Source organism: Electrona antarctica (genome assembly GCF_951216825.1).
Source record: "Electrona antarctica genome assembly, chromosome: 4".
In the NCBI taxonomy this organism is placed as follows: Eukaryota; Metazoa; Chordata; class Actinopteri; order Myctophiformes; family Myctophidae; genus Electrona; species Electrona antarctica.
In genome coordinates this window covers 19,035,444-19,047,642 of record NC_136809.1, presented here as the reverse complement: position 1 = coordinate 19,047,642, position 12,199 = coordinate 19,035,444, and the positions used below count along the sequence as shown (strand labels likewise).

General features: G+C 42.7%; 1 protein-coding gene across 2 annotated transcripts in view; it reads right to left on the bottom strand.

The window, feature by feature from the left end:
• LOC306921025 (myosin-10) overlaps positions 1-4,368 on the bottom strand; it is a 104,123-nt gene extending 99,755 nt beyond the window's left edge. Inside the window, exons 1-2 of one of the 2 annotated variants that reach the window (XM_079498077.1) lie at positions 4,235-4,368; positions 1,305-1,680 (exon numbers count right to left, since the gene is read on the bottom strand). In XM_079498077.1, the coding sequence (XP_079354203.1) occupies positions 1,305-1,649 (345 nt within the window). In that variant the 5' untranslated portion in view covers positions 1,650-1,680; positions 4,235-4,368. Of the gene's footprint in view, positions 1-1,304; positions 1,681-3,356; positions 3,477-4,234 lie in introns of those variants that run through there. The other variant, XM_079498078.1, reaches the window with a different exon arrangement.
• Positions 4,369-12,199: the final 7,831 nt, after the last annotated feature.

The window sequence follows — 12,199 nt, the reverse complement described above, 5'->3', positions numbered from 1 at the left end:
GCAAAACCACAAGCATGCGTCTACTGTCTAGTGAAGAAGAGGGATAATCCTGCTCAAATCAAAATTATTTTGAATAAATACTTTAAAGTTATCTAAAGAAGCTAGTTTTTCAATTAGGTTTTTAGACTAAATTGATTAACCCCGGCCCTAGCCTGGCCTATTTTACACTTTATACAAGGGTATGGTGCAAAACATGTGAAAATAACTAAAACAGATATAGACTCACAATGTGTTGTGAAACGGTGCATTCTGTGCATTGCGTGCTATATTTGAAAATCAATGATTTTATAAAAAATATACATAAATCTACAATTTATTTATTTGTAATAATTTAAATCAATTTTAACTGTTGCACCCCTAAAACAGATGCACTAACAATGTGAGTATCTACTTTCAGAAGCCTGGCCATTTTGCAGAAAAATAAATAATCTTTTGATCAAGAGACTGGTAATCTACTTTGATATAGTTGTCAAATCTGTAATAATTTAATTCTGAGCAGCACGTTAAAATTGTAGAACTTTAATAAAATAGCTAAAATATCCAACATGGAGGCTCACAATGCATCATGACAATGATTGCCATCTTTATCACTCAAATGATTTACTACTCAATTAGACATAATGAGAAAACCATGATTGTATAAAATGACATGACATTGTGGCTCCATTCTTTAGAGAAACCAGGAGTCTCAGGTGGTCCAAAACCTCCCTGTCTAAAGGCTATTCCAGGAATGCATGTCACTAAGTGGGTCATAATCACAGGGGAATTGGCTGCTTATCTAGGACATTGTGGCCAATTAAAGATGGCCAAGTAATTTCTTGGTCTCTATAATGCAGAGACTGTGTATTGATATCATGGCTGAAGAGTTTGGAGGAAAATATTTTAGCATTAACATCCAATTGATTAGTGCTGGCTTTGTTTGGCTTTGTTTATGACAGTCTTCTTGCCCAAATATGGCCAAAGAACGACAGATCGGTGGATCTTCAAACATTTGAAGAAAGAAATTAAGAAACAAAATATGTATTTAGTATTTGCTAAATATTTGGTGATTTACAGTACTTCCTTCCTTGACCAACTGGCAGTGTGCACAAGACATTTGGCACCAATTGGTCCAGTGGTTTGCAAGATTACAACAGACACAGACAGACCCTCTTCCAGACAGCTCACCACCCCCTAGGTGGTGAGCTGCACCAAAAAGCACAAAAAAAAAGCACCAAAAAGATGTTCGTTTTTTATTTCAATGAAAATGCCTGGTTACATAATAAAGGCTTCATTAAAAATGAAATGATGACAAAAATACTCACATATATGAGCCCAGAATAGTAGCGGTCCTTGAGGTTGTGTAGTACGGAGGCCTCGTTGAGGCAGGTGAGCTCGGCCATGTCCTCCACCTTGCTGAACTTGGGCGGGTTCATCTTCTGGATGTCGTCCTTGTTGACCACCGCCTTCTTTCCGTTCTCCGCCAGCTCCAGCACCACCTCGTCCCCGCGCTCCTCGCGGATGCTGGCCGCCTCGAATCCATGGCGCTCCGAGGGGATCCACACCAGCTTCTTGGCCGTCCAGTCGGCCTGGTTGGCTGGGTTGTAGACCACGGCGCGGTCCACAAAGAGGTACCACTCCGGGTCCTCCTGACCGGTGCGCTCTGACATCACTGCCAGGAACCAGAACTAAGTGGACCACCTACAGGGAGAAGGCAAACTATGAGGCTCACTTGACGAGATCCAAAAGCTCCAATAGCCTGATTTATACTTACAGTATGCCTTGTGAGCTTGTAGATTGGCTAGTATTTTCAATGCCCAACACCAGCATGCAACCAAGCATAAATCAGGATTTATCTCATTGTGTTTCTATGAGCTCAGCACATTTTCATTCATATTTTTGTAATGTAGTAGCATCTAAAAATGTATTGACGAGCTGAGTCTAGAGGTCCAAACCAAGTCTGGAATAACAATGAATTCTATATGCTAAAATGTAGTGAAAATGCTTTCTGCAAATATGGCCATCCAAAATTACCATACAGATAATTATACAGTAATAGGAGCCAGGAGTCTTTGATATAACAATAAACATGTACATTTACATACATTGTCACACACAATTATCAAAAGGATAGGATGCAAAAAGACAAACAGACTATTGCCATTGCGGTCCTTTCTCTTTCTGTGTGCGTGTGTACGCGCAAGATAGTGTCCTTGAGGGAGAAAGTGTGTGCCTTCCACACGGGGGCACCTGATGAATACAAAATTACAAATACAAAAAAGAAATAGAGTATGCGTGTGACATCATCATCATACCTGGAGTGGCACAAAACTAATTTCTGGCCTTGACAATACATCCGTACAGAAAAGTCCTATCTGATTGTATTAAATAACGTTAAACTCACTTTGCCACTCACTTTATGCATGATGCATGTGCATACCCTCTATAGAAACTACACAACATCAATACATGAAATTATACAACAAACAGACTAACAAACACAAATACTTTTAAACCCAGAGTCTGCTTCCCCATTAGGGATAACCCATTCCTTAAGGTTATTGTTATAGCTCAATAGAGTACCAAAGTCCTCCGGCTACCCCAGGGTCACAGAAGTTTTTTATCGATTGAAAATACCACAGGGAAAGCTTAGATCACGTCAGATAGAATCTGTTTTCCAAAAATAAACAAATCAGCTCTGCGATTCTGTCAGGTATATTGTGACTAGTCACTTATGATATTGAGTTATATTATCATGTGGCAGTGGCTAAGAATTAATTAATACCGGCAGTTAATGTGTTAATCCTAATAGTAGACATTTTTCAGGAAAGATCTCCAAACACAATACAATGTTCTTTCTAATCACTGGAAGATTTAAACCAAGAATGTCATTCTTATTTATATTAATTTGTAAGGGAATAATATATTTTCTAAGAACATTGTTTATTTCAGCCCATACAATCTGAACACTCTTATATCCCTCCATATCCATGCAATACTAGTACACTGGTAACTTTGCCTTCAAAGACCTGGACAAAGAATTGTATGGAAAACTTGACTATTGAATTTACCATGCTGCAAAATAACTAAAACCACAGATGTTTGTCTTGGTCTATAATACCATTAGGCCTAATCTGTATAACTGATGTGATGTTATGCGACTGCTGAGTGCTGACTGACATTTAAATCCTACTAGACAATCATTAGGCAATCAAATGCTGTTATAGCAAATTGTATGCCCCTGTGGATGGATGCAAAGGAAGCTACCCAAAAGCCAATCCAATACATTGCCATATCAACAGGACCATTCTGTGCCTCAGTTAATGTGCGCTCAAAGTAAAGAGATCTTATAGCTTACAACCAGGTCCCATGCTTACAATATGCACTGGTTAGACACGAATCTGGGTCAGGTCACGGGATGGAGGGATCAGCAATGGCTGCAGACAGACTGCTGCTAAATCTGATATACTAATTTTATCAGTGATCCGCAATTGGCCCTATTCACAGTCCTGTAACGAACTGTCTGCTGCTGCACCACATCCCGTTTGAAGTAAACGTGTTATTTTGACAAGCAACGGTCGTTGCGCTGAACTGAGTGATGATGATGTCACAGCCAGGCCAAACAACTGCAACGGCTAGGACAACTAGCCAGCTAACGTTAGCCCAAAGTTGCGTGCAGTCAGTGGTGGATACGCGACTGCTCAAAGAGAATGCTACTATGACATGTAACTAAGCAAGGTTCCTTCTATGGGGGCACTCAATTAGCTTTAGTAAATAAACATCACAGGAAACCGTTAACCAACAGCGTTCGCCATTGTAAAACAACTATAAGGCACCCATTTCATTGTCTTTGTACTTTGGTATTTTGTATGTAGAGTTTAGATCAGATGAAGTGCAACTGTGCAAGAGAAGCCCCGCAACACCCATCATGGGTGTGGGAGTCTCAAAGATGTGGGTGGGGGTACAAAAAAAAGCAGACAATAATACATCTATCGATCCGATCCCCTCCCCATTGTACAGTACAACTGTACATCTGTAGTTAATTTATTGCTTATACTGACATACAATTTCTCTCCCGGCGGGTCATTGTTGTAGAACCGGGGAGGATAACATTAGCAAAGCTTGTTGTGTGCGTGCCCCCTCCATCATTGAAAAGTCATGGCACAATAATCCGTTAGCTACCGTTGCTAACCACTCCATCCTTCACCCAAATAAACTATCTCTCAGCACCCAATTCTTCCCTCCTCGGTCTTACCTGGTGCAGTTATACAGAAGCAAACGTGTCGAGGAAGGAATAAGTGGGTATATCCAGCAGTTAAAAGGTTGTAATCCTGATAATATCCTGAGAAACATACGGTATGCCCTTCTTTTCAATGCACCCGCTCTCTCTCTCATCCAGTGGTACTCTCTTCTACTCAACCAAACTCTGGCCATGCAGGGAGGAGGGACCAGGCTGCGACGCAAGGCACGCCTACAAGAAGAAGTCGCACTGTGATTGGCTACGACGGGCCGGAGGCTCGGTGCCATTGGTTCAAAACTATTTCCATCCGAACACGTTCACGGTTGAGATTGCCGCGCGGGCCGCAGCCCGCAGGATGCAGCCACCTGTCCTCTAAAGCAGTGGTTCTCAACCTTTTTTCACCAAGTACCACCTCAGAAAATATTTGGCTCTCCGGCTGGGGCCGGTACCACCATGACATTAAAATACGTCAAACAAATACGGTACTAGCGTACACCTAACCTATCCCATCCAATTCACACAGGAGGGAGATTTGAACGGCACTCATTTGTGCTGGGACGGTGGGACCTCAAGTCAACACCGGCCTGGATGTCAACCAATTTCACTGGAGCAATAGCCGGTCCGTCTGACTCCTAGCCATGGTTCACATGCGTGACGCTCGTACTTCACGAGCATGATAATCAGTTTCAGGGCTAGTCTGACTAGTCCGAGACGTCCACCACTCCAGTTTCTACGTGCTGGTCAAAAATATTCTCCTTACACTTTTATAGTAGTTCCAGTTTTTAAGCCACTGCGTTGCCACCGTTTAGTTTGTTGTGATTCGTGAACGCATTGATTGATTGATTGAAGAATTTATTAACAGTTTGCAGAATTACAGTACATTTCAAGCACAAACTCAATACAAAGGCTGTTAACTGTGAGTGGACGACCCAATTAAGCATTACACTTGTTTCCAATAGGGTCCACCATGTTCAAATCATCAAAACATTTAGAGACGTACAAATAGACACTTCTATAGACAGAACAGGAATTCATCATAAAGGAGGTAAAAAGGGAAAAGAAATATATACAGTGAGGGGAAAAGGGGGGGGGGGGCGGTGGGGGGGATTCAGATTTTACGGGGCCAGTTTCGAATTGCAGCCATCCGTAGGTGCCCTTTGAGAGCGGTTTTGAAGGAGTCAAGGGATTCGCATGTCTTAATGACAGTTGGTAGGGTGTTCCACATTTTGGTGGCATAGGAGCGAAAAGAATTTAGTCCCTTGTTTGTGCCGAATCTGGGTTGTACATGGTTCGTTGCACTCCCTCTGGTGTTGTGGGTGTGGACTTCGTTAACATTAAGGAAGTATCTAGACAGGTACATGGGTATCTTGGTGGTGTATCGAATCTTGTGGACCAGACCCATTGTCGTCGGCAGTGCTCGGCACAAAGCCAACAACAGCCCCCCCACTCCCGCACACACACACACACACACACACACACACACACACACACACACACATCTTTGTCATGTTCAGGAAGATTTCTGGTACCACCAGAGGCCATAGTGGACAGTAGTGATACTAGTAGTCTAGTACCACAGGTTGAGAACCACTGCTCTATTGTCTAAACAGCAGCAGCAGGAGGATGCGTGTGGTGTACCGTGACCACACAAAGTTCAAACTTTTTACATTTCATGGATATGCATTAGGCCACGAACGTACCGGTCCATTTGGTTCCACCTCCTATTAAAAGCCCTGTCCTAACTATCAATATTTGGGGTCCGGGGACGTCCGTTTCTAGCCCACCGAGATGTAATGTTTCTTGTTCCATTGTCTGCACTCTGTACATTGACGTCGTGCCTCAATCATTTTAACGTGTTCAAATACTGCCCTCTACTGGGGAACTGTAGTTTACATGTTGCTGCTACCGCCTGCGAGCTGCGCTCATTGGAGTGGAAAGCATGACTGTGGCAATTTTGTTTAATTTCACTTCATAACTCCATCTAACAAATAACTAAACAATGCCCATTCCTCACTTCTGCTAAAGATATGCTATATTATGTAGGCTATGCCTTCTACTCTTGCACATTTTGATACAGTCAGTGCTGATATACACACGTCATTCTACATCCCGTAGCTATATAATTTAAACTTGCCATTTATAATTATACAGTAGGCCCACGAAATCGAATGAATGCATTCACTGTATATTTACATACCATATATGGAAATAAGTAAAGCAATTTCAATGCCAGGCTATATGCACATGTTGACAAAACATTTATGAGACATCACCTTAGTCAAAACCAGGGCCATCTGTTGCTTGATTTAGAATACTACCTACCTACCCATCTGACATACAGTATGGACACAAATGCCATACATACAGTATACCACTTAACTGCAGCCAATTCACCTACACTATACACACACACACACACACACACACACACACACACACACACACACACACACACACACACACACACACACACACACACACACACACACACACACACACACACACACACACGCAGGTTCATCCGTAATATAATTCAAAAAGTGAAACTTTCATATATTCTCAATTAATTGTGCACAAAGTGAATTATTTAAAACATTTTGTTTTAATATTTATGGCGTACAGCTCATGAAAATCAAAAAATCCTATCTCAAATTAGAATATTTTACGAGACCACTAAAAAATATATTCTTTTAAACGAGAAATGTCCATCCATCCATCCATCCATCCATCCATCTTCAACCGCTTATCCGTAGTCGGGTCGCGGGGGCAACAGCATCACCAGAGTGCTCCAGACTTCCCTCTCCAGAGCAACATTAGTGACTTCCTCCTGGGGGATTCCGAGACGTTCCAAGGCCAGTGAGTCGATGTGTTTCCTCCAACTGCGCCTTGGTCTGCCCCGGGGTCTCCTCCCAGTGGGACGTGCGTCGAGGACCTCCCTAGGGAGGCGCCCGAGAGGCATCCTAACCAGATGCCCGAACCACCTCAGCTGACTCCTTTCCAGGCAAAGGAGCAGCGGTTCTACTCCGAGTCTCTCTCGTGTGACTGAACTTCTCACCCTATCTCTAAGGGAGATGCCAGCCACCCGTCGAAGAAAACTCATTTCGGCCGCTTGTATTCGCGACCTTATTCTTTCAGTCATGACCCACACTTCATGACCATATAATAGGTGAGAGTAGGAACGAAGATTGCTCGGTAGACAGAGAGCTTTGCCTTCTGGCTCAACTCTCTTTTCGTCACAACAGTGCGGTACAGCGACTGCAATACCGCCCCTGCCGCTCCGATTCTCCAGCTGATCTCCTTCTCCGTCCTCCCCTCACTCGTGAACAAGACCCCGAGATACTTGAACTCCTTCACCTGGGGTAATGCCTCATTCCCTACCCGGACTGCACAATCCACCGGTTTCCTGCTGAGAACCATGGCCTCAGATTTGGAGACGCTGATCCTCATCCCAGCTGCCGTACACTCGATTGCGAACCGGTCCAGTGAGACCTGAAGGTCTTGGACCGATGGTGCCATCAGGACCACATCATCTGCAAAAAGCAGAACGAGAAATGTCAACCATCTGAATAGTATATTAATGTATGCAGTCAATACTTGGTCTGGGCTACTTTTGAACAAATTATTTAATCATTGGGGCGTGGCATGGACATTTTCAGCATGTCTCACCTTCCTCTAACCCTAAATACAACCTAGATTCTCTGTGGGGTTCAGGTCAGGCCAGTTGGCTGGTCAGTTAAGCATAGTAATACCATGGTCAGTACACCAGTCACTAGTTTTGGCTCTGTGGGAAGGTGCCAAGTTCTGCCTGAAAAGGAAGATCAGCATCAACATAAAGCTTGTCAATGTACGGAGGCACACAGTGCTGTAAAATATCATAGATGGTGGTGTTGACAGAGATGGGCAAAATACATTGAAAATGTATTTTGTTACAAAATACAAATACTGGGTCACAGAATGTATTTAAATACAAAATACAAATACTGGTCTGAGAAATGTATTTGAGATACAAATACGTATTTTGTATTTTGAAAATACATGAAAATACATTTTCATTCAAATGTATATAATGATAAGTAAATTCATAATTAATTGCCAAATATTAAATTAATGACCTGTCAGAATGTCTAATACATTGAAGGTTATTAAGAATGATACACTTTATATTTTAAGCAAATCAATGTGCTATAACTGTATCAAACAGGACCCACAAAGGAATGGATTGGCCATCTGATTCATCACTGTCACTCCTCTTTGACTTCTACCTCAAGAAAAATGTAGAAAGAGATTGATTGATTGATTGATTGATTGATTGATTGATTGATTGATTGATTGATTGATTGATTGATTGATTGATTAGGCCTACCACCAATTTACATTTAAACCAACAATAAAAAACAAGATAAGTAAACAAGATACTAATGACTAAGATGAATAGATTATCAATTAAAGGAGCATTCAGTGATTTGGAAAACCCCCCGGTCTTCCCCGGTAACAAGATGTGCACATGCAGTGCCGATTCTGGCCTCCAAGGGGCCCTAAGCATGATTGTAGCAAGGGGGACCCCCATGAAAAAATGGGGGGTTTTGAAACAGTTTAAAACAGTTTTAAGTAGACAAACAGAGCAGAATAAGGTATAAACATTTATTGTCTGTCTGTCTGTCTGTCTGTCTGTCTGTCTGTCTGTCTGTCTGTGTATGACAGACTGACTGGTATAAACAGCGCCCCCGGTGTAGAGGGATGGTATGACAGACTGGTATAAACAGCGCCCCCAGTGGGGAGGGATGGTATGACAGACTAGTATAAACAGCGCCCCCAGTGGGGAGGGATGGTATGACAGACTGGTATAAACAGTGCCCCCAGTGGGGAGGGATGGTATGACAGACTGACTGGTATAAACAGTGCCCCCAGTGGAGAGGGATGCTATGACAGAGAGACTGGTATAAACAGCGTCCCCAGTGGGGAGGGATGGTATAAACAGCACCCCCAGTGTAGAGGGATGGTATAAACAGCGCCCCCAGTGGGGGGAGATGGTATGACAGACTGACTGGTATAAACAGTGCCCCCAGTGGAGAGGGATGCTATGACAGAGAGACTGGTATAAACAGCGTCCCCAGTGGGGAGGGATGGTATAAACAGCACCCCCAGTGTAGAGGGATTGTATAAACAGCACCCCCAGTGGGGAGGGATGGTATGACAGACTGACTGGTATAAACAGCGCCCCCAGTGGGGAGGGATGGTATGACAGACTGACTGGTATAAACAGTGCCCCCAGTGGAGAGGGATGCTATGACAGAGAGACTGGTATAAACAGCGTCCCCAGTGGGTAGGGATGGTATAAACAGCACCCCCAGTGTAGAGGGATGGTATAAACAGCGCCCCCAGTGGGGAGGGATGGTATGACAGACTGACTGGTATAAACAGCGCCCCCAGTGGGGAGGGATGGTATGACAGAGAGACTGGTATAAACAGCGCCCCCAGTGGGGAGGGATGGTATGACAGACTGACTGGTATAAACAGTGCTCCCAGTGGGGAGGCTGTGTTGTGGCTTTAGTCACAAACTTAAGCATAGCCCCTGGAAATTATAGATACAAACACAAGGATACAAAAAAACTCAATTGTGTATATATATATATATATATATATATATATATATATATATATATATATACACACCCCCGCCGCCCCCCCACTTTGAAAGGGGGGCGTTTCCGCGTGGTGGAAATGTCTACTACGATAGGCCTGTCCTTGATTCTGATCACTAAGGTACGCTGTTGGCGGAAGATTTCACCATTGAGCAGCGTTACACTCACTGCGCAAATAACGTAAAAAGCCCCCACGGCTCCGCCCGCCCTGTGCTCACCGTTCCTTGCCAGGCCTCCAACGGCCTGGCCAATCAGCAGCGGCTATCCCGCCTCTAGCTGCTGCTGATTGGCCAGGCCGTTTTGTGGCCGGGCATCAAGTCTGCCTGAGAGTTCCCAGATGGGAGCAGGAGGGGGGAACCCAGTGTACTCTCTGCTGCCCCATCTGGCGGAGTCAGGTTATGTGTTTTGCCCCTACAGTTTAAACCTGAGGCTGTGTAAAATGACATTAAAAAGTATTTTATGTATTTGAAATACAGAAAATACTAGATCTGAAAGTATCTAGATACAAAATACATCTCATTTCTTCCATCCCAGCAAAATACAAATTACAAAATACAAAAAAGTATTTCAAATACGTATTTCAAATACATGTATTTCAAATACTGCCCATCTCTGGGTGTTGAGACTCTGGACTTGACAAAACAGTGATGATTTTGGCCATGTTATCTGCTGGTGTTGATCCACTGACAGTGAAAACATAATGGTTTCAACACAGCCATCTTTTTTGAGTACATTGTGCTTCAGTATGTTGACAAGCTTCATGGAGATGCCATGAAGCAGGCATACTAGTTAGCCTACCTTCCATAGGCACTTCGCACTTAAGGTAACGCCGAATTGTCCTAAATATTGAGATATACTGTATACAGTATAACTCTTAGGCCGTTACATGCCATGACGATTAGGCTATCATGTAACTCCAAAATACTGAGATATCTCATATCTAGGGACATATGATTCAAATCAAAATATTTTCCCCAATGGCGAGAATTTATTATTTACAATGCAATACAATGCACGGTGAAACAGGCTTCAAAAGCACTCTTATCATGCGTTTGCAGGTCATATCACTTGATTTAACATGAGTAGCCTAATTTGGAACATAATATACAAGACAATTATTTATTTATTATTAAATCTCATTAAACTCAACTCAATTATAATCAAGTACATATGAAGAAACTATAGTATCACATGATATAATCAGTAAGTATGTAATTACATGTAAAAATGCAATCAATGAATGCATTGTACAGTATTCACTGAGCCTAAGGCGTTGACACAAGGGTTGCACGTACACCTGCCTCTGGCAGGTGAATACAAATTTTGGGCAGGTGGAGTTTGCTTTCAGGTTGCCTGACCGGGCAAGTGCTCCTTTGAGAGGGGACGCAACCGTCTATAAACACAACACGAGATATCTGTCTAAACAGTAACACCTGTCTGTCTTCTGGTCTGTAGAATGTAAAATATGAGCACTGTTTACCTATAATGTGAAAAAAATAACAAGTCTGACGGGTAACAAGACAACTCACCCTTTTTCCACCTCAGTGATTTGTCCGGACATCTCACCCCGAAAGTCCGGACAACTCACCAGACATCTCACCCCGGTGAGATGTCTTCAATTTCTGGGGTGAGCTGTCTTCACTTTCGGGGTGAGTTGTCTCGGGGTGAGAGTTGAATGTTTGGCTGTTTGCGCAAAGAGTGTCTGAGTTCCTTTTTTTTTTATAGTTGACTGAATATGTACCCTTTGAGCTCTTTTATATACTTTACTGAATATTTCACAAGAATATAACACAAGAGTCAAATGTGTTGGCAACTTGGCCATAGATATGTTAATATTACCTGGACCTCTCCTAATTTGTTTACTTAAGATGGCTGTCTTGGCTGAGTGGTTATTTAAGGTCACTTGTAATTTCTCACATGCTAATGTATAACTATGATGAAAGTAGTAGCCATCATCATCGTTGTTGGGGGGGGGGTCAATATTGCTATTCAGATGTAATTCAGTCAGTAAGTAGGCCTATTAGAACTGATTGATTGATCATACATGTTATTTGTTATTTATGTTGAGAATACGAGTGACAATAACGCATTTGACAATAACAAAATAAAGCCTATCTGACTGCAGCACTGCCACACACACACTTTTTTATATCATTAGGCCTATATTTGCTGTATATGTGCGTGTGTAGAGTACAATTTAAACGGACAGAAGTGATTCTTTCCTTTTCCATGTCACGGACAGTGTATGATGCGTTGGAAGTGCAGTCTTAATTAGCAACTTTGTACAGTCGTGAGACTCTGCCTTTGAACAGTGTCCCCAAACGATCCCCCCCGATCT